Below are 25263 nucleotides of genomic sequence, written 5' to 3' on the forward strand. Positions count from 1 at the left end.
TCCAGGGATGGCTCTGCCGCTGCGCCATCTTCAAAGGGCTTGACGGAGTGAGTCCAAAGCCCTGGCTGCTGAGTTGCTGGCTGGAGAGCCCAGGTGGAAGCCAACTAAAGTAGCTGTTCCTGCTGGCAATGGGATAAGACTCACAATAATGGGCTTAAATTATGGGCAGAAAGCTCCAATTAGATATTGGGGGAAAATGTTTATAGTAAGAGTTGTGCAACAGTGGAATCGACTGCCAAGGGAGGTGGTGAGCTCCCACTCACTGGCAGTCTTTTAGCAGCGGCTGGACAAACACTTGTCTGAGATGCTCGAGGCTGATCTTGCATTGAGCCAGGGGGCTGGACTAGATGGTCTGCATGGCCCCTTACAACTCATCTGAGAGGGCTTTTGTGAGCATAAAAATGGAGAACAGCCTAGGACTGAACAGACAGCCATCCATGCCACTGTAAGATCGTTTGAGGAAGGGTGGGAGAAGATAGTAAATAAGGATGCCTCTTTTTACGTTAGAATTACGTTTTACGCTAGAATTTTACGTTAGAATTAAAGCATTTACGTTAGAATTACGTTTCACGTTAGAATTAAAGCGTTTACGTTAGAATTACGTTTCACGTTAGAATTTTACGTTAGAATTAAAGCATTTACGTTAGAATTACGTTTCACGCTAGACTTTTACATTAGAATTAAAGCATTTACGTTAGAATTACGTTTCACGCTAGAATTTTACGTTAGAATTAAAGCGTTTAAGTTAGAATTACGTTTCACGTTAGAATTTTACGTTAGAATTAAAGCATTTACGTTAGAATTACGTTTCACGCTAGAATTTTACGTTAGAATTAAAACGTTTATGTTAGAATTACGTTTCACGTTAGAATTTTACGTTAGAATTAAAGCGTTTATGTTAGAATTACGTTTCACGTTAGAATTTTACGTTAGAATTAAAGCGTTTATGTTAGAATTACGTTTCACATTAGAATTTTACGTTAGAATTAAAGCGTTTATGTTAGAATTACGTTTCACGTTAGAATTTTACGTTAGAATTAAAGCGTTTACGTTAGAATTACATTTCACATTAGAATTAAAGCGTTTATGTTAGAATTACGTTTGACGTTAGAATTAAAGCGTTTACGTTAGAATTACGTTTTATGTTAGAATTAAAGTGTTCACGTTAGAATCACGTTTTATGTTAGAATTTTACGTTAGAATTAAAGAGTTTTACCTGCTCCTTTCCTTTCATCTTTTTGCTGGAATTATCAGCCTTTTTCTTGGCATCATCCAGCTTCCGCTGGGCGTCTTTCAGCTCCTTCTCCCGCTCCGCTTCCGCATTCTTCATCTTGTCTTCAAGCACTTTCAGTTTCTCTTCTGCTTTTTTCTGAACTTCTTTGGTGGTTTTCAACGTCTCCTCGCTTTCCTCTGAAAAAGAAGACAGTGTGGATCCCAGAAGGGACTTCTAACAATGATGCACGAAAGAAGGGGAAGACAGAGAGGGGGGGAAACACCCCACCCTTTCGGAAGTGTTTGTTTCGGAAAACAATGGGGAGAAAGTAAAATCCCTAACTTGTCTATTTTGGCATTGTTCTTCCCTCTTCCTTGGGAAGAAAAGCCAGCTAAAAGTGGTACCAAAATACAATTTAAATGAACAGAACCAGCTTCCACAATACAGAAGCCACATCCTGGTGTGCTCCCTGGCTTAAGAAAGGCCACAGGCCCTTGTAACTGAAAGGATAAGAACTAGCCTGCTGGATCAGACCAGAGTCCATCTAGTCCAGCTCTCTGCTACTCGCAGTGGCCCACCAGGTGCCTTTGGAAGCTCACGTGCAGGATGTGAAAGCAAGGGCCTTCTGCGGCTGCTGCTGCTCCTGAGCACCTGGACTGTTAAGGATATAGAAGCTCTGGGTAGAACTTCAGCAATTGGCTTAAAATCATGCCCAAAGTTCCACTCCCTTGCTCAACTATGGTGCTTCAAAGCATCGCAATTAAAAACAGTACACTTGCTATTCATATGGTTGGACCACTAATGTTTTCAGCTGTTTTTCCAAAAATTACAGAGTCTTGGTACCAGGCCCGGCTGTTCCATAAACTGGAGGGATCAGAGGGGTCTAGTGCTGTGAAGAACCCACCCACCGTCCTGTTCGCCCTCCCCGCCGGTTTAGGAACCATTTATGCCAGCAAGGTGGGCAGATATGTTGCTGTTGGCTTGCCTGGCTTCCAAGATACATGCCCCCTCCCCCCCATTTTTCAACCATTCAAGAAGCTGATAAATTAATCAAAATGTTTAAAAGGCAGCTGGGGTTTGGACTATTATTAGCACGTTGTTTCCTCCCTCCTAAAAGCACTGAGAAAAAACCCCTTCGTTCGCTGACTCCCAGCCAGGATTACAGTCTCGACAGACAACCCAGGTCGCCATCTCTTCTCACCGATGGTTCTTCTCAGAGCATCCAGCTCCTCCTGCTGCTTGTGGTAGGCACTTTGCTGCAGCTTGGTTTGCAACAGCTCGGCTTCTTCGGACTTCATCTCCCACTGCTGCTTCAGACGACGGTACCTTAACAGAGGCAATCGTTAAAAATAAACGTTTCAACTCGTCAGCTCAACTTGGAAGAAATTAGCTGCTGTGAATTTTCCAGGCTTTGTGGATGGTAGTTTTTGCTGCTAACGTGTCTACAGGTGGTATCAGAGGTGGGATCCAGCAGGTTCTCACCAGTTCCCGATAGTGGGTTACTAATTATTTGTGTGTGCCGAGAGGGGGTTACTAATTGGGTCTGCTTTTCCGTTAGAAATTCCATTAGGTCCAAAAATCATAAAGTCCTGTTGTTTCCTATGTTAGCGAAGGTAGAAAATGGGATAATTCTCCCTGTTGGGCTGTTTTAAAAACATGATTTAGAAATATGGTAAAGTTCCTTGTTTAAGGAAAGTATCCTTCTTTTGATTTCTAGAAACAAAATTAAGTCTTTGAAAGTATTAAGTATTTGACAGGCAGTCAATTAGAGGAGAAGTAGTTGTTTCTGTTGGCAGTAGACGATAGGACTTGCTATAATGAGTTTAAATTATGGACAGAAAGATACCAGCTGGAAATTAGGGACTTTTTTTTACAGTAAGAGTTTTTTACAGTAACAGAGAAATTATTAATGCCCCGCCCCCAGAATGCCCGGCCACGCCCCCGTCGCGCCCCACCCAGCCCCATTGGCGCTACGCCACTGTTTGAATCCCACCACCATGGGAACCTGTTTCTAAAATTTTTGGATCCCACCACTGGGTGGTATCTTTAGACGTATGCCATGCTAAGGTGTATTTCTTTCTGTGATGTGCCTCTGAAGATGCCAGCCATAGATGCGGGCAAAACGAGAGGAGCAAAAACTACTAGACCACGGCCTGGAAAACTCACAATAGCCAGTTGATTCCAGCCGTGAAAACGTGTGACAATACATTTTTAAAAATTAGTTGGACCTAAGTGGCAGTTTCCACTCAAACTGGAAAAAAGAACAGTGTTATTTTGGTTATCTAAACATTTTCTTAACAAGCCGATTGGTGGTGCAAGTTATTCAGTTGTGAGGGAACGTTACCACAGATCGCTTCCAGAACCAACACGCACGGGAGCTTGAGCACCATACATTTCAATTGCACCCTTCCTACAAGGGAATCATGGGGGGCATACGTCATTTTCCCCTTCTCCATTGTAACTTGATAGTCCCCTATGAGGTAGGATAGGCTGAGAGACAATGATAGGACAAACCCAGCAAGCTTCAATGGCAGAATGAAGGATTCAAACCAGTTTTTCGGATCCAAATCCGACTCCAGCCACTACACCAAGCTCACTCTCCAAAAGGGAAAATGTCGTGTAGTATCTGTATTCTCTGAAGATACCAGCCACAGATGCAGGTGAAATGTTAGGAGCAAGATCTACCAGACCACGGCTACACAGCCTGGAAAACCCACCAGAACCAGTATCTGTATTCTGTTCTTCTCCACAGGACTTAGAAGAAGAAGAAGAAGAAGAGTTTGGATTTATATCCCCCCTTTCTCTCCTGTAGGAGACTCAAAGGGGCTTACAACCTCCTTGTCCTTCCCCCCTCACAACAAACACCCTGTGAGGTAGGCGGGGCTGAGAGAGCTCCGAGAAGCTGTGACTAGCCCAAGGTCATCCAGCTGGCGTGTGTGGCAGTGTACAGGCTAATCTGAATTCCCCAGATAAGCCTTCACAGCTCAGGTGGCAGAGCTGGGAATCAAACCTGGTTCCTCCTGTAGTCGACCCACGCGGTCAGCGTAAGAACGAGACGAGACGCGGAGATAACATCTGGTGGAGATCGCCAGCAGCGGGAGACCGGAGGTCCGTGTTCCTAGCGAGTCTCCCGTCTGCCGGTTCCTGGCACCTTTTATTGTTACTCTATTGGGGGCGTGCAGGAGGGAGGACTGGGGGGAGTTCCGGGAGAGCGGGAGGTCGGGAGATCATCATGTGATGCATGATCTCATCTGGCTACGTGCGGAGAGGAGCGTACGCGTCTGAGCCTAATCCTCACCTGGGGGCAAGACCATTGTCCCTGCGCCCGGTGATTGAGCCAGACAGTTCATGACCCGTGACTCATGGGGGGATGAGGAGTGGGGGTGCGATGCGACCAGCAAGGCCGCAGGTCCGTTGGCGTCCCAACGTTCTACTACGGCACTGCTGGGTCGGCAGTGCACTACTACACCTCCAGATTAGATACATGAGCTCTTAACCTCCTACGCCACTGCTGCTCCTTAGAAGAAAAAGTTCTTATATACTTCTTTGTCCCAAGAGAACCATGGTGAGGACTTACTTCTCAGCAGTCTCCTTCAGACCAGACAGTTCCTGTCTTATCAACTGTAGCTCAGCCTCCTTTGCTTCAAGCTGCTTTTGAACGTCTTTCACCTCTTGGAGCTTGGACAAAACCGATGCAGACTGCGATCGCGCACCTGGGTCAGAATGGAAAAGGGACTGAAATATCCCCTGTGAGACCAACACGGTTACTCCACAAAGAAAAGCCCATTTTAGGGCCAAACTAGCTATAATGGTGGGCAGTATCTGTTATCTTGTATGGAACGGATCCAGAAGAATAACTTATAACAAGAGAACAGTGCAGCTAGGGCAGTGGTGGTGAACCTTTGGCACTCAAGATGTTATGGACTACAATTCCCATCAGACCCTGCCAGCATGGCCAATTGACAGGGGCTGATGGGAATTGTAGTCCATAACATCTGGAGTGCCAAAGGTTCGCCACCACGGAGCTAGGGTAATGATGAACCCCCACTCCTCGATGTATCCCGATCTGATTTTCCCACCCTATGGAGCTGCTGTCAGCCTTAAACCAGCAACAACTCAAAGAAGAGCTGGTCATGGGTCTTCTGTTGCCTAGAATAGTTTTCAGCATAGCTAAAACACAATATAGTTTTTTAAAATATAATATAATACAGGTGATGAAGTTACCTCCAGTCAGTGTGCCCTTAGGATCGAAAATGTCTCCCCCAAGAGTGACTGTTTTGGTCATTATCCTTCTGTCAAAGGCGACTTTCTTTGCGTTGTCCATGTGATCGCAAACCAGGGTGCCCCCAAAAACGTACTCCATCGCCTTTTGCACTTCAGAGTCATATCCCACCAGAGAAAGAGCCAAGTGGGCATTGTCCTCCCCAACCTAGTGTTCAAGAGAAAACTGTGTTAACTGCATTGATACTGTACGAAGAGATGGGAAGGGGGAAAGAGCCTGCCTCAAGAGCTCATTTCAAGGCAATAGATTGTTAGGTCTTGGCCCAACTATCAATAAGCGGGGTCTAGATTCAAGATCAGAAGTCTTTATTGGGTTGGCAACAAGGACTCGGGTTCAGGAGGCCAGTTCTGGCTTTTACGGTCATATTTATTCTCTTTTGATTCCCCTGGATCCCCCCCTCCCTTCTTCCCATGTAATGTTAGAAAACGAGGTGTGAAAGACTTCGTTTTTGAAGACCAGCATTCCAGAGAGCTGGGCTGCGCTCCTTCCCCCTCCCATCCAGAGAACCATGAAGGGTCTGCCTAGTTATCTATATTACACAGCACATAGAAACAAAACAAAGGCCCATTAACATACAACAGGTGCAGATACATCAAAGCACTGGTGGGATCCAGTCTATTTGCACCTATTCGGTAGAATTGGTAGCTAATTTTTTGTCTAGTTCAGAGAACTGGCTGTAATCCATTACTGTCTAGTTCAGAGAACTGGTTGTAATCCATTACTGAGTCCATTCGGAACCGATTGCTAAATGATTCGAATCCTACCACTGCATCAAAGGTCATTTGCACGCCCCACTCCAATGGAACCAATCCCCTTAGTCCAGGTGTGCCCCTTCACACCTCCTTGTCTGCAAGCAGGAGGGGGCAGGTGCCATTCCTGACATAGATGCAATGTGAATGTTGGTGCCCAGGACAGGCAGTACATTAGAGCAACCATTCAGTTACCTTCCACCAGCTCATCACTGAGATGGGGACCAAGAAGCCCAGAAGACAGGCAAAGTTATCTATACCTATGTATTGTCGAAGGCTTTCATGGCTGGAATCACTGGGGTGCTGTGTGGTTTCTAGACTGTATAGCCGTGTTCTAGCAGCATTCTCTCCTGATGTTTTGCCTGCATCTGTGGCTGGCATCTTCAGAGCCTCTGAAGATGCCAGCCACAGATGCAGGCGAAACATCAGGAGAGAATGCTGCTAGAACATGGCCATACAGCCCAGAAACCACACAGCACCCTATCTATACCTAGTTCCCAGTAACAGTAGTAATGCACTCACAGAGGCTTTAACACAGACTTTTAAAGACTATAATTAAACAGGAACAAATCTTGACGACTTTCTATGAAGGTTCCTCTGGCTCCGAAGAAGGGAGGCATCTTCAAATGTGGGTTATTTCACTCGGTTGCTCCGGGAGGCAGGACTTAGCTTCTGCTTTTGATCCTCCTGTTGGGCTGTTGCTAGCCAGTTTAAAACTTTCTGAGCTATAGATGTTAATTAGAACATAGCTCTTGTAACTTAGAACCCAACTATATAACTATTAGAAACATATATAGCTCAGTTTATAGAAGAGGGCAGATTTGGGCAGTACAGCAGGGGAGAAATCGTCTGTGATTTTGCTAGCATGTAGCTCCACTTTTGTTTCTCTCCTGCTGTTTCCTCTGATTTGAAGGGGTGTTCTCCTGACGGTTCTTCCTCTTACCCTGAGGAAAACTCTTGCTTCTTCTATTCTTCCTCTGAGAGGAAAGAGCTGGTGAGGAGGCCTTTCTGGCTGCCTTGGTGGGCCAACATTGCAAATGTCTTCCATGGGTGGCAAAATCCTCTTCTGAGCCCAATGTTTCTGATGGTGTAGGTAAGGGAGATCTATGGCTGCCTAAGGTGGGGTTGGATGGCGCCTGGCCAGGGGTTGCACCTTTTCCTCCTTCACTGCTGTAAGGGCCTGTCACTCCAGTCAGCAACCAAGGCCCCTTCCACACACGCAGAATAATGCGTTTTCAAACCACTTTCACAACTGTTTGCAAGTGGATTTTGCTATTCCACACAGCTTCAAAGAGCACTGAAAGCAGTTTGGAAGTGCATTATTCTGCATGTGTGGAAAGAGCACAAGACTCAGGAAAGTTTCAAGAGCTTTATTGGAACTGTTGTCAGCCCAAGATTCAGGAAGCCAAAGCGGGTGCTTTGTCCCCTGAACCCCAGCATACGCCTGAACATTGCCACATGTCTTATCCCATATTCCCCCCTTCCTCGTATTCCCAAAACATCAGCATAAGAAAAGAGGGTGAGAAAGAAGTATTGTTTTGTGATGGCCGCAGATGCTTCACTCCTCCAGGAAGTTGGAGATAAGGAAGAAGAGACGAGTTTGGATTTATATCCCCCCTTTCTCTCCTGCAGGAGACTCAAAGGGGCTGCCAATCTCCTTGCCCTTCCCCCCTCACAACAAACACCCTGTGAGGTAGGTGGGGCTGAGAGAGCTCTGAGAAACTGTGACTAGCCCAAGGTCACCCAGCTGGCGTGTGTGGGAGTGTACAGACTAATCTGAATTCCCCAGATAAGCCTCCACAGCTCAGGCGGCAGAGCTGGGAATCAAACCCGGTTCCTCCAGATTAGATACACGAGCTCTTAACCTCCTACGCCACTGCTGCTCCGTGGAAGCGGTTCGCCTGCTCTACTAAGTTACAAGCAAGCAACAGAACACCATCCCAGCCTCGGGCAATGATAATGCAAGTCCAGCTGGGAGAGATCACAGGGACAAAATGGCTGCCTGACCTCTAATTGGGGAATGGGTGCTGGTACTTTACTTCCCGTTGATGGTGAGGCATTCTGTGGATCTGGCAGACTATCCAGATGCTGCGTCTCCAGCAGACCCGGATCTGCCTCATCCTCTGAGGGGAATCCCATTTAGGGGCTTTCAGCTGACTTGCACTCCTGCTCCGAATTGTCCAGTGCCATAGGAGAGAGGCGTAGGCAAGGGGATTTAAGAAACCAAGAAGTAATAAGAGTAGAATATGTCTTTTAACTATTCTCCCCGTGCAAGGCAGGAAACTACACTGACTAGGAACTGTCCAACCATGGGACAAAAAGAAGATCAGTCCTGCCTCCCTACGTGACCAATGAGAATAATCCATGCTTGAAGATGCCCTCCCCCTCAGAGTGAGAATGGGTGTATTGCAGAAAACAGAACTGGTAGAATGGTTAAGAAAATTAGTTTTACATGATACACACGAGATAGACTGCCATTATAAGAATATAGAGATTACTTTGCAGATTTTGTGGCTAGGCCTTACCAGGTTTTTGGCTGATTTGATTGCTTCTCGTCCAACACACTTTGCTGAAATTTTGTTCAATGGAATAAAGGTATATCGACGCTTCAGCTCACCCCTTTCCAGTAGCTTTTTCCCAGTAACCTAATGTGAGGGGAGAAATATCCACATTTGATGCCAAACCATTCAGTTTATGGCTTCTGACAGATGAAAGGCTTAAAATCAGTCAAACTTTTTAAAGGATTACACTGATGGACACCTTTGCTACATAGAAGAGAAGAAGAAGAGTTTGGCTTTATATCCCCCCTTTCTCTCCTGTAGGAGACTCAAAGGGACTTACTTAGAGCCCTTCCGCACATGCAAAATAATGCGTTTTCAAACCACTTTCACAACTGTTTGCAAGTGGATTTTGCCATTCTGCACAGCTTCAAAGAGCACTGAAAGCAGTTTGAAAGTGCATTATTCTGCATGTGTGGAATGAGCCATAGTGACCTATATGAATGCTATGAGCTAGCTGTCCCTATATGCACCTGGGCTTCAACTGATAATGGTTATGGTCATGATAAATATATTATTTACATATAACATTCTTGCATATGTACCTAAAACAGTAACTTGTGAATGGGACAAGCCCACAGGGACGTCATACAGGTACACTTATTATGAGCCCGGTTGGCTGAAACTCCCTGTTGAGTCAAATGTGCATTTACTGTCAGGTCATTGGTGGAAAGCTATTGGTGCCAATAGAATTTTGTAACTCTAACCCAGGGGTCTGCAACCTGCAGCTCTCCAGATGTTTATGGACTACAATTCCCATCAGCCCTGGCCATGGTGGCAGGGGCTGATGGGAATTGTAGTCCATGAACATCTGGAGAGCCGCAGGTTGCAGACCCCTGCTTTAGCCATATCCCCTCCACTGGGCAAATGTTTTGCATGTGAAATCCCTGAAAGAGACTGGATACTTTCCATTTAGTTAAATCTAGGAGAAACGTACCTCGGTGTCCACCACAACGTTGTTGAGTCGGCCCCCAGCAACCACTTCTAGAGCCGTTGCTGTGGAGGCCTCTTTCACAGTAATCAGGGATGAAACAAGCCCTTTCACGTGACTGGGGTCCCAGTTTTTTTCGGGATCCCTTGAAAACAAATGAACACCTGTTAGCCGCTCACAGAAGTTGCTGTGAGTTTAGGAGGCTTGTGAAACGAATTGAAGAAGCAGCACATACGCCATTAAGGGAATCACGGAAGAGCTATTTCTTGAAGCATCAATATATAGGACCCCACATGTCCCGTTAGTCCTACCACTTCCCGCCTGTGAGGTGAGGGAACTACCATACTCGTTAGGCCCAAAACATTTTTTAACTACCTATTCCAAGGCCCGGATGATGCTAAGTAGGAGAAAAGAAATACTAATCGCTTGAAGAACCCCTGTTAGAGGATATTGGAAGATCACCAGAGTTAATCCTCTCAGACCTTGTTTATTGTCACAGGAAAGGATCCAAGAACACACTTGGGTGATGGGCTGAGATCATGAACTGTCCTCTTTATTCTGAAGTACCTTGCCAAATGAATAATTTCTAAACTAGAACAGAGGTCATATACAATACATCAGACTGCTAAAATTCTCAGCCTCGGTGTTTTGTTTCATCTTTTAAAAGATAGGCAGTTCTGAGTTTTACCTGTATTCGAAGCGTAAATTGGGGAATCTGGCCATTAAAGCTTCATAGGACTCTCTCAGCTGGTTTACCACATGAGACAGGTCCCTTTGTTTTTGGTGAAGGTTTTCTTCTTTTTTGTCTAGAACAGCCCAACAAAAAAAAATCCATTCAGCATCTGTTTACAAGGCACACCGTGAGGTTTTTAGGACCAAATGCTCAACATTACATTGGCTAGGATTTATAAACTGGCAGCAACTTTTATTTAAGCACCAGAGGAAATTAATCAGACTAGGCCTCAGTTACGATATGATCCTCGGACAATATTTGGCTCATTCCGCACATGCAGAATAATGCCCTTTCAAACTGCTTTCAGTGCTCTTTGAAGCTGTGCAGAATAGCAAAACCCACTTGCAAACAGTTGTGAAAGTGGTTTGAAAATGCACTGTTTTGTGTGTGCGGAAGGGGCCCTAGTTTCTCAGAATCACAAGTTCTTTGTTCGTTCTTGGCACCTCACCCTTCCCAATCCTGACAATGTTACATCATCACTGAAACAAACCGTCATAGTTGAGCGTCTTCATTTCCTGCTCCAGTTTCTCTTTCTGCTTTTTGACAGCTTCAAATATATCTTGATCTTTTTTGTAACCAGCGTCCATCTTTTTCACTTCAGCCTGTTTGGTCTTCAGCTCTTGCTGAGCGTGTTTCAACTTCATTTGAGCCTGCAAAAGAAGTCCATGACAAGTTCACAGATCCACTTCTTTCCTTGTGAACACACGGTTACTATTCAGTAGCAAGTATTTTATTCGGCATTTCAAATAGAATAACCAAGGCGATTAGACAGGTTCATGGAAGTCAGACCAATCAATGGGCACTAGCTGCTAAGAGAACCTCCACATTCTGAGGCAATCAACCTGTGAACCAGCTCCTGAGGCGACATCACAAGAAGGCCTCACAGTACGTGGTTGGCCACTGTGTGAAATCAAATGCTGGACAGAGTCTCTATGGCATCAGTATCACCTTCACCTCCTCTCTATGCTCCCGAGTACCCAGGAGACGCAACTCGGAGGCATTAACTCTTCCGTAACATCAGGTGTTAACTCTACAGAAAGCTCACTGCACAATTAACATTACTCTTTAAGGCATAGTCCCCCAACTTGGTGTCTGTGGGTGCTATTGCAACCGCCAGTGCTTCCTTTAGCACCCACCCCCCTTTTCAGAAACTGGTACGGCTATTGTAAGACATGACTTGTTATTAGTCTCCCACATTCAAACGCAAGGGTTTTCCACTGGAAAGAATTTGGCTTTTCCTTAATCATTGTATGGCTCTATTTCCCCTTCAAGGCTTTCTTCTTTCCGGGAGGTGTGAGGAGGGAGGTATTCCATTTGGCGCTACCTCACATTTTGCCATTTTGAGTTTGACTCCACCCTCTGGGGTAGCCACATTAGGGTAGTTCTCAACACAGCCTCTCACAATTCCAAAGGCTCTAAAAGGTCAGGGAGCCCCGCTTTAAGGTGACCTTGGGAAAGTCTGTACCTGTTTAGCTTCAGTTTCTGCTTTGCTTATATGGTTCTTACAAGCCATCATTTGTCCAGCAAGAGTCGCATCCTCCCCATCTTCATTGGTGGCCAGACCAGCAGACACGGCTTTGAAGTGTTTCTCTGCAGCAGCCAAAGCTGCTATGTCTGCATTGTTGGCCTCCTGAAGAGCGCTCAGTGCATCGGTTATCTTTTTCACTTCTTTTTCCTTTGCCACCAAAACTTTAGAATCCTGAAACAAAACAGCTTATATAATTAAGCCATCTGTTTAATAGAATATCATTCGAAATAATTTTAAAGACACTCAAAATGCACAAAAAGCCATGTAAAATGTACACAAAAAAGTAATTTTTAGGGATTAGAAACCACAGCGACAACCCTATTACAGGAAGGCAAACAAAAGCCAACAAGCTGACTTGGCAAATCTTCACCAGCACTGACAGCAGACACTGTCCAGTTTTAACCATCGTTGGGGCACTGAGGACTTACACAATGCGACAAATGGAGTTAGAGCTTCAAAGTGCCCTTCAATGAAATGTCCTGTGAAAAGAATCTATATATAAACGCGAAATATCACTGACTGACTGATCAGAAAAATGCAAAAACAATCAAAAATACCGTGTTGAAGGTTTTTAACTGTCACCCTTAGAATGTTCGTGCAGATGGCCAGAGTTGAACAGTAAATGTCTAAGTCGAGTGGAAGTGAATATTTTGGAAAACCCTTTCTTAGTGAGTACCTGAAGCACATAACAAACCAGTGTGCCAAATTTCAACTTTGTAGGTTCGGTGGTTTTTGAGTTCTTTGATGAGTCAGTCAGTCAGTGACTGGTATTTAGCGTTTTTATAAATATAGATAATTCAACATATCTGCAATGTATGCAGGCCCAATTTCTTTTAATAAGTGCTGCTTAGTGGGTTTTTTTTGGGGGGGGCTAGCATTTACAATGTTATCATGTAGCTAAGGAAAAGTAGCATTTATTACATTCCATATTATAAATATATTGAAGAATAAGCATGTCTGCAGTACATACAACTGTACAAAATGAAACTGAAACGGAGAACTCTTACCTCTTCCATGTTTTTCACCAGTTCTTTACGTGCTTTTTCTTCTTTTTTCAGATTTTCCTCTTTGATATCCAGAGTGCTTTGCACTTTGGTATCTATTCTCTGAACTTCTGTAAGAGCATCTTCCAGTGAACGAAGAACACCTCCAAATTCCTACAAATTAAAAGAACGTTACTTTACATTTAAATAGTTGAGGCAAAGATGAGATACTTAACCTTTGCTAATTTATGCAAATATTTACAAATCTGATAAAAAGGAGTATCAAAAATCCACACATTTGGTATCTGACTTACTTGTTACTGGAAAGATTATTTCCAGAAGATTGCTAGTTGGTGAAACTTTTGGTGATTAAGATATATTTGGTGATTAAGATATATTTGAAGCAGTGTTGTGATGTTCTAAGTTGGGAAAAAAATTCAGGCCATCCTGTGTGAGCCAGAATTATACAGTGGTGCCTTATTATCAAATTAGCCCTGCCTCAAACCCAACTATTCAGCTTAAATCTTTGTCAACTCTAAGTATTCTGGGTTGCTTAAATACAAAGGCCAAGAACTGAACTCACGCATAAACTCTACTACTAAGCTGATGCAAAAGAGTTGTTTAGTTAACCATAGAATGCATGTTTCATATCAATTGCAATCCTATCAAATGAACTTAAACACTTCTCAAATTACATGGGAACAAAATATTCAGTACTGCTTGTTGCGCACCTATAATCCAGAGGCAAAAATGTTTACTACTTGCATTGCCATTATTTAAAATATTGTCATTACTTGATCCCTTTTCTTTTCCATTTCAGCTATTTCTCTGCCGAGTTCTTTCACTGCCTTCTCATTCTCAGCCATTTCCTCTTGACATTTTGCAGTGGTGCCTTCCATTTCCTTCAGCACGTCAGCAGAATGGGTCTTCGTTTCTTCGGCTAACACAAACTGATATGCGACATACAAACGGCTCAGGTGCTCCGTCTCTCGCATGACCTTTTGGTATTCCAAGTAAGAGGACCGCTCCTGAAGAGGATGACCAGTACACATCAGCCATTATTCATTGGCAAGGAAGTAGCACAAAGAAGAAAAAAAACAGTCAGCAATTCTTAAACTATGTCAGGGGTCTGCAACCTGCGGCTCTCCAGATGTTCACAGACTATAATTTTCATCAGCCTCTGCCAGCATGACCAATTGGCCATGCTGGCAAGGGCTTATGGGAATTGTAGTTATGACGACTGAGGCTGAGATTAAGCTTGGGAGAGCCACTCTTATCCCACCTCCGTCTCGGGTCCTTTTCCCTCCTAATGACTCCAAACCAGCTGATTGTTCAAGGATTTATTGCAAAGGTTCAAAACAAAGAAATAAAACATAAATGCAGTAAGAGATTGCTCAACTGGTTACATTCCTTTTGGTTCTTTGTCCCCATTCCGGGAACCCATGGCCCAGAGATATTTACTCTGACCGATCTCAAGATGGAATTCAAAAACTTTTGTTTTCCCCTTCTCAGGAAAACTCTGTTCAGGCCACTAGGTAACTTAGGCCTTTGAAGTTTCATCCTGGCACCTTTGTATGGCTTCCTGTTCTCCCTCCAGGAGATCAAAAGGCAAAGATGCTTTTCACAGTCATATGTGACTTCCCTTTACTGTAGCGATAGCATCATCCCATGACACACCCCTTTTTGAGATGAAGTCTGTAAACTCCATGTTCACATGCTTCAGCTTCCTAATAACACTGGTTGCGTAATATCACATGTTTCTAGCTAATACATAGTTCAGCTAACTATTTTCCATCACAGTAGTCCATGAACATCTGGAGAGCCGCAGGTTGCAGACCCCTGAACTATGTCAACCAGCTAGATTAGGGTCCAGTAGCACCAGGGGCCTATTCCAGGTTGGCATCAATCTGGTCATGGCTGCTGGCTCCTCTACTTGTCCCTGACATCCTGCCCCCCCCCTTCCCGCCGGCTGAGTTCTGGTCACATCTGGCCTCTGCGGGGACCTGTGGAAACATTGGTGGTCTGATTTGCCACTGGAGAATTCAGTCCTGGTGGCAGGAGCCCCATAGAGCACTGGTTCAGGACAGTCTTTAAGGTGCTACTGCACTAGTATCAAGCTGTGCGCTACTGCAGACCAACAGCTACCCTCTGGAACAAACCATGTGGATGTATTTCACAAGTTTAGATTACTGGCCGCCAATAACTGCCAGGTAAGCACAGGAACTGTTGCCATGGGTGCACATAGGCAGAAACAGTGATTCGTTTTACAGACAGGACCTCCCTGATCTCACTTTATATAATCCAGAAATTGGTTTGTATGAAAGCAAGCCTGGGAGAGCCACGCTTGTTTCAGTAAAACCTGGGTTCTTTTCTCCAATAACTCCAACCAGCTGAGGTCTCAACAATTTTTATTGAAAAACAGAAATAAAAGAAATAAAACTTAAATGCACAGAGGTTGCTCAGCTGGTTACATTCCTTTTGGTTCTTTGTCCCCATTCCGGGAACCCATGACCACGTCTCAAGATGGAATTCCAAAACCTTTGTTTTCCCCTTCTCAGGAAAACTCTGTTCAAGCCACGAGATAATTTAGGCCTTTGAAGTTTCATCCTTGCACCTTTGTATGGCTTCCTGTCCTCTCTCCAGGAGATCAAAAGGCAAATATGCTTTTCACAATCATGTGTGATTTTGCTAGTTTTACAGTACTATTCCATCACAGTTTTCATCCAGGTGTCTGCCTGCAGTTCTGTCCTTCACGGAGCTGCTTCGTGCCGTGCTCTTCGCACGGAGACAAACAAGACCGGATCTATGGAACCCTTGCCATGAATCAAGGATATTAATAAGGTTTAACCGGGGGGAGGGGGAGGGAGAAGAGAGGTTAACACAGGCCTTGACAAATGTTTTTTGGCTCCAGTAGTCAGCCCAAAAGTTTAGGAGGCAGCGTCACTTTTCAGTCTTCAGAGTTTTGTATTTACAATCCTAGGTACAGCAATGAAATTTCTATGTGCCGAGGCAAGCTGCACCTGGACTTGTCAGGCCTCATGTTAACATAATGAATGTTATAACTTCACCGTAACAAAACGAGTGGCAGACCTTCTCAATAACTTAGAATTTGCTAATACACCTTCAAGTTGAAAGGGAAGACCAAAGCCTCCTCAATTCAAACAAGAAATACCTCTTTCAGTTTCTGCAAGGTGGGTGTGATTTCTTCCTCCAGAACCTATGAATAAAAAGCAGAAAGTACTTGATTTGGATTTCACAAGGGCTCTTCTTCAGCAGTCAGCAGCAATTCGGCTTAACAATAAAGCAAGAAATAAGACATTTTCCAAGATGCCAGTCAGTTCACCGGATAGAAGGGACACAAAGCATCTTTAAGAGGAACAATGGCCTTTCAAGTCAAGCTCCCCTTTCAGGAACCTTAGCAGCTATTTCATCTCTGCTAATTCAGTACACAAAGTAAGAGGTTACAAATGCAAACGCTGAGTACCTTGCAAATTTCTTTGAGCTTTGCTTCTTTTTTCTCTATGGTTTTCTGCGCTGCTATTTTCTTGCACTCGTACATCCTCGTGCCGGCTGCTTCTTCAATCATAGACAAAATCTAGGGGGGGGAACATATTGCCACCTCAGATGAGATTGTGGGCAACTTCCAGAAAGTTATAGATGCACACAAATGAAAAGGAGCCTTACCTCTGGAGGTTTCATATTGAGAACTTTGGTAATCCGTCCCTACCAATAGAGAGACAACATAATCAGCTATTAATATCAGGCACTTTAAAAAAAGTTTTTCTTAAGAGATATTATACAAGAGACATCATTTATTCTCTTCAAGTTAAGTCTGAGAACCACCAATTTAACCCTTGTGAACTCTGGAAACACTTGCTGGGTAGGTGGAGCACAGTGGAGCACTGAGCCCTTTGGGGGAGGGCGGTATATAAGTTTAATAATAAATAAGTAAGTAAGTGTTTCAGGGAGGGATAGGATCCTGAAGGACAATCTCTAGTAGCCAAGACCTAGGCAGATGGAATGCTTCTGACAGACAACTCTCACTGTTAGATCGGTTGAGATCACTGCATCTCACTGCACTTCACCCTAAATATGTTGATGAAATGTTCTCTTATTCTCTGGCCTGTGGTTTTAGATGGGGCTCAGAGATAAGGACACTGAGGTTAGCGCCCTCTATTCACAGCTCCCCAAGTACACGTGTAAGTTGTATGCATCCAAACTGCGGGCAAGGATTTCCATATGCAGGGATTAGACAGGTGTCCCAAAAGCTAGTATAAGTTTAAAACGGTGGTCCCCACTTCTAATGGAATATTTTAAAAGCAGGCCAATTTCAAATCTAACCGTTTTAAAGGGTGTTGAAATCAGTGGTGGGATCCAAAAATTTTAGTAACAGGTTCCCATGGTGGTGGGATTCAAACAGTGGCGTAGCGCCAATGGGGCGTGGCCGGGCATTCCGAGGGCGTGGCATTAATAATTTCTCTGTTACTGTAAAAAGCTCTTACTGTAAAAAAAGTTCCTAATTTCCAGCTGGTATCTTTCTGTCCATAATTTAAACTCATTAAAGAATCCCTATCGCCTACTGCCAACAGAAACAATTACTTCTCCTCTAATTGGCTGTCAAATACTTAATACTTTCAAATACTTAATTTTGTTTCTAGAAATCAAAAGGATACTTTCCTTAAACAAGGAACTTTACCATATTTCTGAGACATGTTTTTATATACAGCCCCTATATAGGGAGGGTATCCCGTTTTCTTGGGTATGCTAACCAGCCACAATAAAACAACAATTACATTAAAACAATTACATTAAAACCCCATTCTAATGGAATATTTTAAAAGCAGGCCAATTTCAAATCTAACCGTTTTAAAGGGTGTTGAAATGTTGTACTACTAAGATGAGCTGGTACATTTAAAATGTATTTCATATTTTTGCTAAGGATTAACTGGCGGTAGATTGTCATAGTGTGCAAGTCACACACATGTTTTGCAGGTATCTGCCAACTGATATTTGATCCTCTAAAGGCCTACTTGCAAGAAAATGGACATTTTCATAGTAAGAATATAAAGAGCCTGCTGAATTATACCATTTCCCCAACCAGCCCAGTATCCTGTTTCACACTGGTCTATCAGCTGGCCCTGGAGAGCAAACAGGGCATAGAGGTCAAGTAGCTATTTAACATGAAGTACAATATTTTAAAAAAAATTCACATTGTACAATTACATGATTATTTTTTTGCAAGCCCCACAAATTTCTATTCAATTTAATCAGTGGCAGTTAGTAGAGCAGGGTCTTATCGAACTTTTCGTTATGAAGCATCCTCAGAAATCAGTGTGGACACTACAGACCCAAAAGAATTCAAGAAAATGCACATGCTCAGTTCATCATATTTTCTTTCTATAACCCCAAGGAGAGCAGGCGCAAAGCTCCCTTCTGCTGATTCTTAAACAGGTAATACAGGGAAAGGACGAACAATGAGCAGATTCACAAGCACACACACTGTACCTGCATGATAAGAAAATGAGGATTGTTGACATTCAGTCCAACAGAGCAAAAAAGATCCTGAACTCTCATGTTGTTTGCGTTCACACCATTGACTAGATACTTATTTCTGCCTCCGATCACCACCTTGACCAGAGAAAAGAAAGGGCTCGTTATATAGCAATACAAAGTTAAGATTGAACATGCACGGCTAATTCTGCAAACAATAAAACAAAAAACCTCTGCAATTTAGTTTTTTGGTGTGATTTTCTGTTCAGGGTATAAGATGCCTAGCATCCGCTAGTGCCTAAAATTGGCTCACCTGTCTCGTGACTGTAATCTCATCATGATTCTCAAATCCCAACGGACTCTGTTTCTTATCAGAATTATCAAAGCTGATTGATACAGTGGCCTTAGTAATTCCAGCCTGACCATTTTTATACACGAGATCCTGGAGGTTAGAAGCTCGAACCTGAAAATAATAAAGAAGCCTTGATTTCTACCAAGATTGACATCTTCAGGCGACACAGTTGCATCGAAATACATCTGACTGGTTGCTTGTGTTTAATATGTGACCGTCTCAGGAACTTTCACTTGAATATTAACCCAGAGATGAAAAAAAAATTACATACCCAAGGGGAAGACGACGACAATAAACATATTTTAAAAGATCAGTTTCATGATATAGAATTGCTGGACCCTTTTAATTAAAAAAAACTCTGATGCGATGTAATACATTTTAATAGACCCCATTAAAGTTATACCAAATAGCTATTTATTTACAAATTTATTTAGAAGAAAAAGAAGAGTTTGGATTTATATCCCCCTTTCTCTCCTGTAGGAGACTCAAAGGGGCTGACAATCTCCTTGCCCTTCCCCCCTCACAAGAAATACCCTGTGATGTAGGTGGGGCTGAGAGAGCTCCGAGAAGCTGTGACTAGCCCAAGGTCACCCAGCTGGCGTGTGTGGGAGTGTACAGGCTAATCTGAATTCCCCAGATAAGCCTCCATGGCTCAGGCGGCAGAGCGGGGAATCAAACCTGGTTCCTCCAGATTAGATACACGAGCTCTTAACCTCCTACGCCACTGCTGCTCTGCTCAATTTACACTATTGATAGTTAGCCTTTTCTCTGTGATTCGAGGGGGATTATGTTGTGCGTATGAGTCAATATAGTCCACAGGATGTAACACCCAAACAATGCAGTGGGATTTGGACTGCAGAAATCTTGAAACAGAACTGAAACAAATCAGAAGCATTACTGAAACAAATCAGAAGCATTACATTTATCACACTACTGTGTGATAAATGAGTAATGGGCAACCTCCCAGGCATTACATTGTTCACCAAAGTTGTTCTTGGGGTACCACCAGACCCAGTTTCTGAAAAGCTTGGTGGGTGCTACAGGAGCCCTGGCTGCTGATCCTTTTCCTGCCAGCAAAAAGCAGTGGCGTAGGAGGTTAAGAGTTCGTGCATCTAATCTGGAGGAACCGGGTTTGATTCCCAGCTCTGCCACCTGAGCTGTGGAGGCTTATCTGGGGAATTCAGATTAGCCTGTACACTCCCACACACGCCAGCTGGGTGATCTTGGGCTAGTCACAGCTTCTCGGAGCTCTCTCAGCCCCACCTACCTCACAGGGTGTTTGTTGTGAGGGGGGAAGGGCAAGGAGATTGTAAGCCCCTTTGAGTCTCCTGCAGGAGAGAAAGGGGGAATATAAATCCAAACTCCTCCTCTTCTTCTTATGGACATGCCACTTTCTATTGGTCACTGGGCCCTGGGGCACTATTGAAGAACTGCAAGAGGGAGCAGGAGCCTGTGTGTAGTAATGTTACCGCCAGGAAAACAGCCAAAATATTTTCCTGAGTCGAGTTACGTGACTACACTGGCTCCAGGTCAGGACACAGAGACCAGTGTGACTCAGAAGCCCTTAAGACCAGTAGATGTGATTTTATCGATGTTCTTAAATGAGTTTTGTACCCTGATCGAGCAGCAGCGGTAACAGTAACACTAGCCCTACAGCCACAAGGCACTCTGAGGCTCATGAGCTACAGATATTTACTATGGCAACTATTTGGATCAGTTCTCATCACGGTAATGGTCAACAATGAATCGGACGGTGGCAGAGTAGTAAGAAAATCTTCATGCTTCTCAGAACAGCTTCAGGATGGACGTTAAATATAAAAAGAAGGGAGAGGAAGAGAGAGTATACTTCAGGTACAAGAGATGTCAAGTTGCACCAAGGGTTCACCCAGTGACATCTAATGTGGTAACCCTGTAACATCTCCTCTCACGTTCCACTTTAAGACATCCCATCTTGAAACCTCTCCTTTTCCTCCATCCCACTCCCTCACCACTTTGTGTTTAATGTCCAGAAGAAGAGTTCTGTGGAACACAAAAGCTTGCTCACTATTTTGTGCTATTTCAGTTGGCTCTCATAAAAATTACTATATTCCTACCACTTTGGGTTTATTTTTTTCTAATGGTTCAATATGGATACCTTTCTATCAAGTACAGATCAATAAATTAACAAAACGTTTTAACAGCACAAAGCCAAGAATAATTCAACATAAATAAAAACAGTATTTTTGGGGGGCCATACCTTAGGAAATAAGGATTCCATTCCTAAAATCAAGTATCGCCAGAAATTGCTTTCTCTCTATACCAATGATGGCGAACCTATGGCACTGGTGCCAGAGGTGGCACTTGGAGCCTTCTCTGTGGGCACGCACACACAGAGTTTGTCATGTGGGGAGCGGAAGCACCCCCCCACACACACACACAAACACACATCTAGGCTGGCCTGGGCCTCTGAGCATGCCGTGCGCGCACCGCGGTGAGCAGGGAGGACTTGGCTGGCGGGCCTGGTGCCTGTGCTCTGGGTGGCTGCTGCCTGGGTGGCGGGGGGCACAGAGGAGGCAGAGATGCTAGAGAGGCACAGAGAGGTGCATGCAGGACTTGCTGGAGGCTAGAGCAGGCTGGCCCCTGCTCAAGCAGGTGGGGCGGAGGAAGAGGGAGCCAACTGTTTTTTTCTAAACTAAACCTCAGCATTCAGGTTAAACTGCCGGGTTGGCACTTTGCGATGAATAAGTGGGGTTTGGGTTGCAATTTGGGCACTCGGTCTCAAAAAGGTTCGCCATCACTGCTCTATACTGTGATATACCTTTCACTATAAAAAAACTCACCGACATTTACTTACCGAGTAGTAATTCCTACACCAACTGCACAGCATGAAGGGCAATTTAAGATTGTATAATAGCCCTCTCATCAGCCATAGTACAAGCAAAAAAAAGCATTTTGGCTAAAATATAACTGTTGGCACATCAGAACAACACGATAATCAATCATCATTCTTCTTCAAGCACATACACCTCTCATCCGCCATAATGTTACAAACGACATTTGTGTCCCTCAAAATAGGCACCTCCAAACAGACTAGGTTTTTTGCTTGTTTCAGTGGGATGACGGAATACTTTGTCATATAATTTGTCTCATACGGTAACATCTATTTCACTTTTGACTGTACTGCCTATGGTAAATTATTTAATTTTTACTGTTGGGAAGCTGAAAATCAGGCTTCCCGGAGGCATCCCAATAAATCCATGGCAAAACTGGGGTTTTACTTTTTCTCCCTGGTCCAAGTACCAACACTGTGTATCCAAGGGACCAATGTTAAGAACATAAAAACATAAAAACAAGCCAGCTGGATCAGACCAGAGTCCATCTAGTCCAGCTCTCTGCTACTCGCAGTGGCCCACCAGGTGCCTTGGGGAGCTCACATGCAGAATGTGAAAGCAATGGCCTTCTGCGGCTGTTGCTCCTGAGCACCTGGACTGTTAAGGCATTTGCAATCTCAGATCAAAGAGGATCAAGATTGGTAGCCATAGATTGACTCCTCCTCCATAAATCTATTCAAGTCTCCCTTTTACTGCAAACATATCCAGGATTTGATATTGGCCATCACCACCTCCTGTGGCAGCATATTCCAAACACCAATCACACGTTGCGTGAAGAAGTGTTTCCTTTTATTAGTCCTAATTCTTCCCCCCAGCTTTTTCAATGTACGCCCCCTGGTTCTAGTATTGTGAGAAAGAGAGAAAAAATTCTCTCTGTCAACCAGTTTTTAATCCATAGGAGGACTTCCCCTTTTATTATGTTTTTATTATCACAGTTTACTAATGCACATTCTGAATAATCAATGATTGTAACCTTTTCCAATGCTCCTCTTGTTCCGAAAAGAGTGAAGCCGCACAAAAGAACATTTTGCATTGAAGCCGCAGCTCATCATAAAACACAGTTATTAACGGAAAGAAAAGTTGAAGGCGGGAGATGTATAAAGCGTATGCTTACGTGCGATAGATTGGTAATGCCCAGTAAGAAACAGATGGAGTCCAGAATATTGGATTTGCCACTTCCATTTAAGCCAGTAATGGCATTGAATAATGGGTCAAAATTATTAACTTCTGTCCTTTGAGCATAGGACTTAAATCCCTCAAGAACAATTGACTTGATATGCATTGTTATTCAGTATCCCAGGAGAATATAGGCAAGGGTCCTTCTAAACACTGAAATACATACAAACACATAAGTATGTGGGTTATAAAACATGGGTAAGCATCATAAAATCCTTTAAGGCACAATGCTAGTTATGTGGAAAATAGACACCTCATGCTTACTTGTTTGAGAACAACATATACACTTGGATAATTCCTAATAACAATGAGCAGTAGAGCTCTGGATCTTTTATTGGAAGATTAGGTAAGTACAGAATTTTTTATCACCAGTGTGTTTAGAATTACAGTGCAGGTAAAATGAGGATCTACACGGATCCTCCTGAATTCATATGACTTTTGAATTGAAATGAATCGAAACCCCCATGAAACTATAAAGCAGTGGTGGCAAACCTTTGGCACTCCAGATATTATGGACTACAATTCCCATCAGCCCCTAATTGGCCATGCTGGCAGGGGCTGATGGGAATTGTAGTCCATAACATCTGGAGTGCCAAAGGTTCGCCACCACGGCTATAAAGCATGTCCTAGTCTACAGGCAGCACCAAAACAATCACACATCACATGATCCGTGGCGCAAAAACCTGTTTGAAAAACAGAGATTCTCGAGGATCCTCATGATTTCTGCACTAAGTCACTCCCAAACCACCATCACATCACAGCTCAAGCCCTCAGCCACAGGCCTGACCACAACAATCACGCATCACATGCTCCGTGGTGCACCAGTGGCGCAAAAACCTGTTTGAAAAACAGGGATTCCCAAGGATTCTCATGATTTTTGCACTGTCACCCCAAAACCACAATCACATCACAGCTCACAATCACATCACACAGTGGTGGGATCCAAAAATTTTAGTAACAGGTTCCCATGGTGGTGGGATTCAAACAGTGGCGTAGCGCCAATGGGGCTGGGCAGGGCACGACGGGGGTGTGGCCAGGCATTCCGGGGGCGGGGTATTAATAATTTCTCTGTTACTGTAAAAACCTCTTACTGCAAAAAAAAGTTCCTAATTTCCAGCTGGTATCTTTCTGTTCATAAGTTAAACTCATTATAGCAAGTCCTATCGTCTACTGTCAACAGAAACAACTACTTCTCCTCTAATTGACTGCCTGTCAAATACTTAATACTTTCAAATACTTAACTTTGTTTCTAGAAATCAAAAGAAGGATGCTTTCCTTAAACAAGGAACTTTACCATATTTCTAAAACATGTTTTTAAAACAGCCCAACAGGGAGAATTATCCCATTTTCTACCTTCGCTAACCAGCCACATAGGAAACAACAGGACTTTATGATTTTTGGACCTAATGTAATTTCTAACGGAAAAGCAGACCCAATTAGTAACCCCCTCTCGGCACACAAATAATTAGTAATCCGCTCTCGGGAACCTGCTGGATCCCACCTCTGCATACACATCACATACAATAACTAAATTCAACCCATTGTAGCCCACTAAGGTCCACACCATAACACCAAATAATGACTTCCTGCTATCTCATTGCTAATGCAAGGAGTACTTGCAATAAAATCTGCATCTTGGAGGGAAAGATTTAAAGCATTTCCAGTGGTCAAAACTTTCCATGACCAGGATATCAGATTGCATTGCAATGTCTTCTGCAAGGCTGCAGCCCAGAACATGAGTATGGGACTCCAAATCCCTGCACCATCCCATATGCACTACGCCCTAGGGGAAAGGACAAGAGCAGGTGCTTTTCAAAGGCGATTCAAAGGAGTTCTCTACAGAAAGCTAACCTTGTAAACAAGGCTGTCTTACTCGGTCTGCGTGCGCCCTGCCACCAGGAAATACGGCCGGCATCCGAGGTCCCACTCCCAACCGTTCTCGCTTCTCCTTCCTTGACTTGAATTTTGGCGCGGATCGACGAGACCGCCCTCGGCCATGAAGCCCCGTCCAGGTCTGTCTAACTCACTGCCTGATTTCTTACTGCCTATTTCCGTTCAGGCACTTAGAAAGGCGCTCTTAATGACGTGTGAAACGGCTCCTTTTCTCTTCCACTTAAATAGGCAAACGGGCGTCGACGGCAGGGCGGGTGGAAGGGGGCTATAAAGGTGCGGATGGGCGGCCGTTTTGTGAAGGGTGGGAGAGGTGGGAGGATGGGTTGGTAAAGCGCAGGGGACGCTTTTGCCATTTCTGTTTGTTTCCCGTGTTAATTAGTTATATTTGTTTCGTATTTTTGCTGTGTGGCGGAAAAGGGACCTTATTTTTAAGGACTGTTCACACAGCTATTAGAGCACTCAAGAGCTATTTGTGTTTTTCAAGGGGTTACGTACACCATCACTT

At 43.9% G+C, this 25263-nt stretch overlaps 1 protein-coding gene across 2 annotated transcripts in view; it reads right to left on the bottom strand.

The window, feature by feature from the left end:
- The window catches only part of SMC2 (structural maintenance of chromosomes 2), a 36453-nt gene extending 11626 nt beyond the window's left edge, over positions 1 to 24827 (bottom strand). The window contains exons 1-18 of one of the 2 annotated variants that reach the window (XM_048504628.1): positions 24717 to 24827; positions 22804 to 23018; positions 18781 to 18930; positions 18483 to 18605; positions 16662 to 16700; positions 16462 to 16572; positions 16150 to 16194; positions 13772 to 14005; positions 13002 to 13151; positions 11932 to 12165; positions 10957 to 11116; positions 10422 to 10539; positions 9740 to 9878; positions 8770 to 8889; positions 5438 to 5642; positions 4791 to 4926; positions 2415 to 2539; positions 1217 to 1410 (exon numbers count right to left, since the gene is read on the bottom strand). In XM_048504628.1, coding sequence (XP_048360585.1) covers positions 1217 to 1410; positions 2415 to 2539; positions 4791 to 4926; positions 5438 to 5642; positions 8770 to 8889; positions 9740 to 9878; positions 10422 to 10539; positions 10957 to 11116; positions 11932 to 12165; positions 13002 to 13151; positions 13772 to 14005; positions 16150 to 16194; positions 16462 to 16572; positions 16662 to 16700; positions 18483 to 18605; positions 18781 to 18930; positions 22804 to 22971 — 2451 coding nt within the window. In that variant the 5' untranslated portion in view covers positions 22972 to 23018; positions 24717 to 24827. The remainder of the gene's footprint in view (positions 1 to 1216; positions 1411 to 2414; positions 2540 to 4790; positions 4927 to 5437; positions 5643 to 8769; positions 8890 to 9739; positions 9879 to 10421; positions 10540 to 10956; positions 11117 to 11931; positions 12166 to 13001; positions 13152 to 13771; positions 14006 to 16149; positions 16195 to 16461; positions 16573 to 16661; positions 16701 to 18482; positions 18606 to 18780; positions 18931 to 22803; positions 23019 to 24716) is intronic. The other variant, XM_048504629.1, reaches the window with a different exon arrangement.
- Positions 24828 to 25263: the final 436 nt, after the last annotated feature.

This window comes from Sphaerodactylus townsendi, linkage group LG07, assembly GCF_021028975.2.
Source record: "Sphaerodactylus townsendi isolate TG3544 linkage group LG07, MPM_Stown_v2.3, whole genome shotgun sequence".
NCBI classification, from domain to species: Eukaryota; Metazoa; Chordata; class Lepidosauria; order Squamata; family Sphaerodactylidae; genus Sphaerodactylus; species Sphaerodactylus townsendi.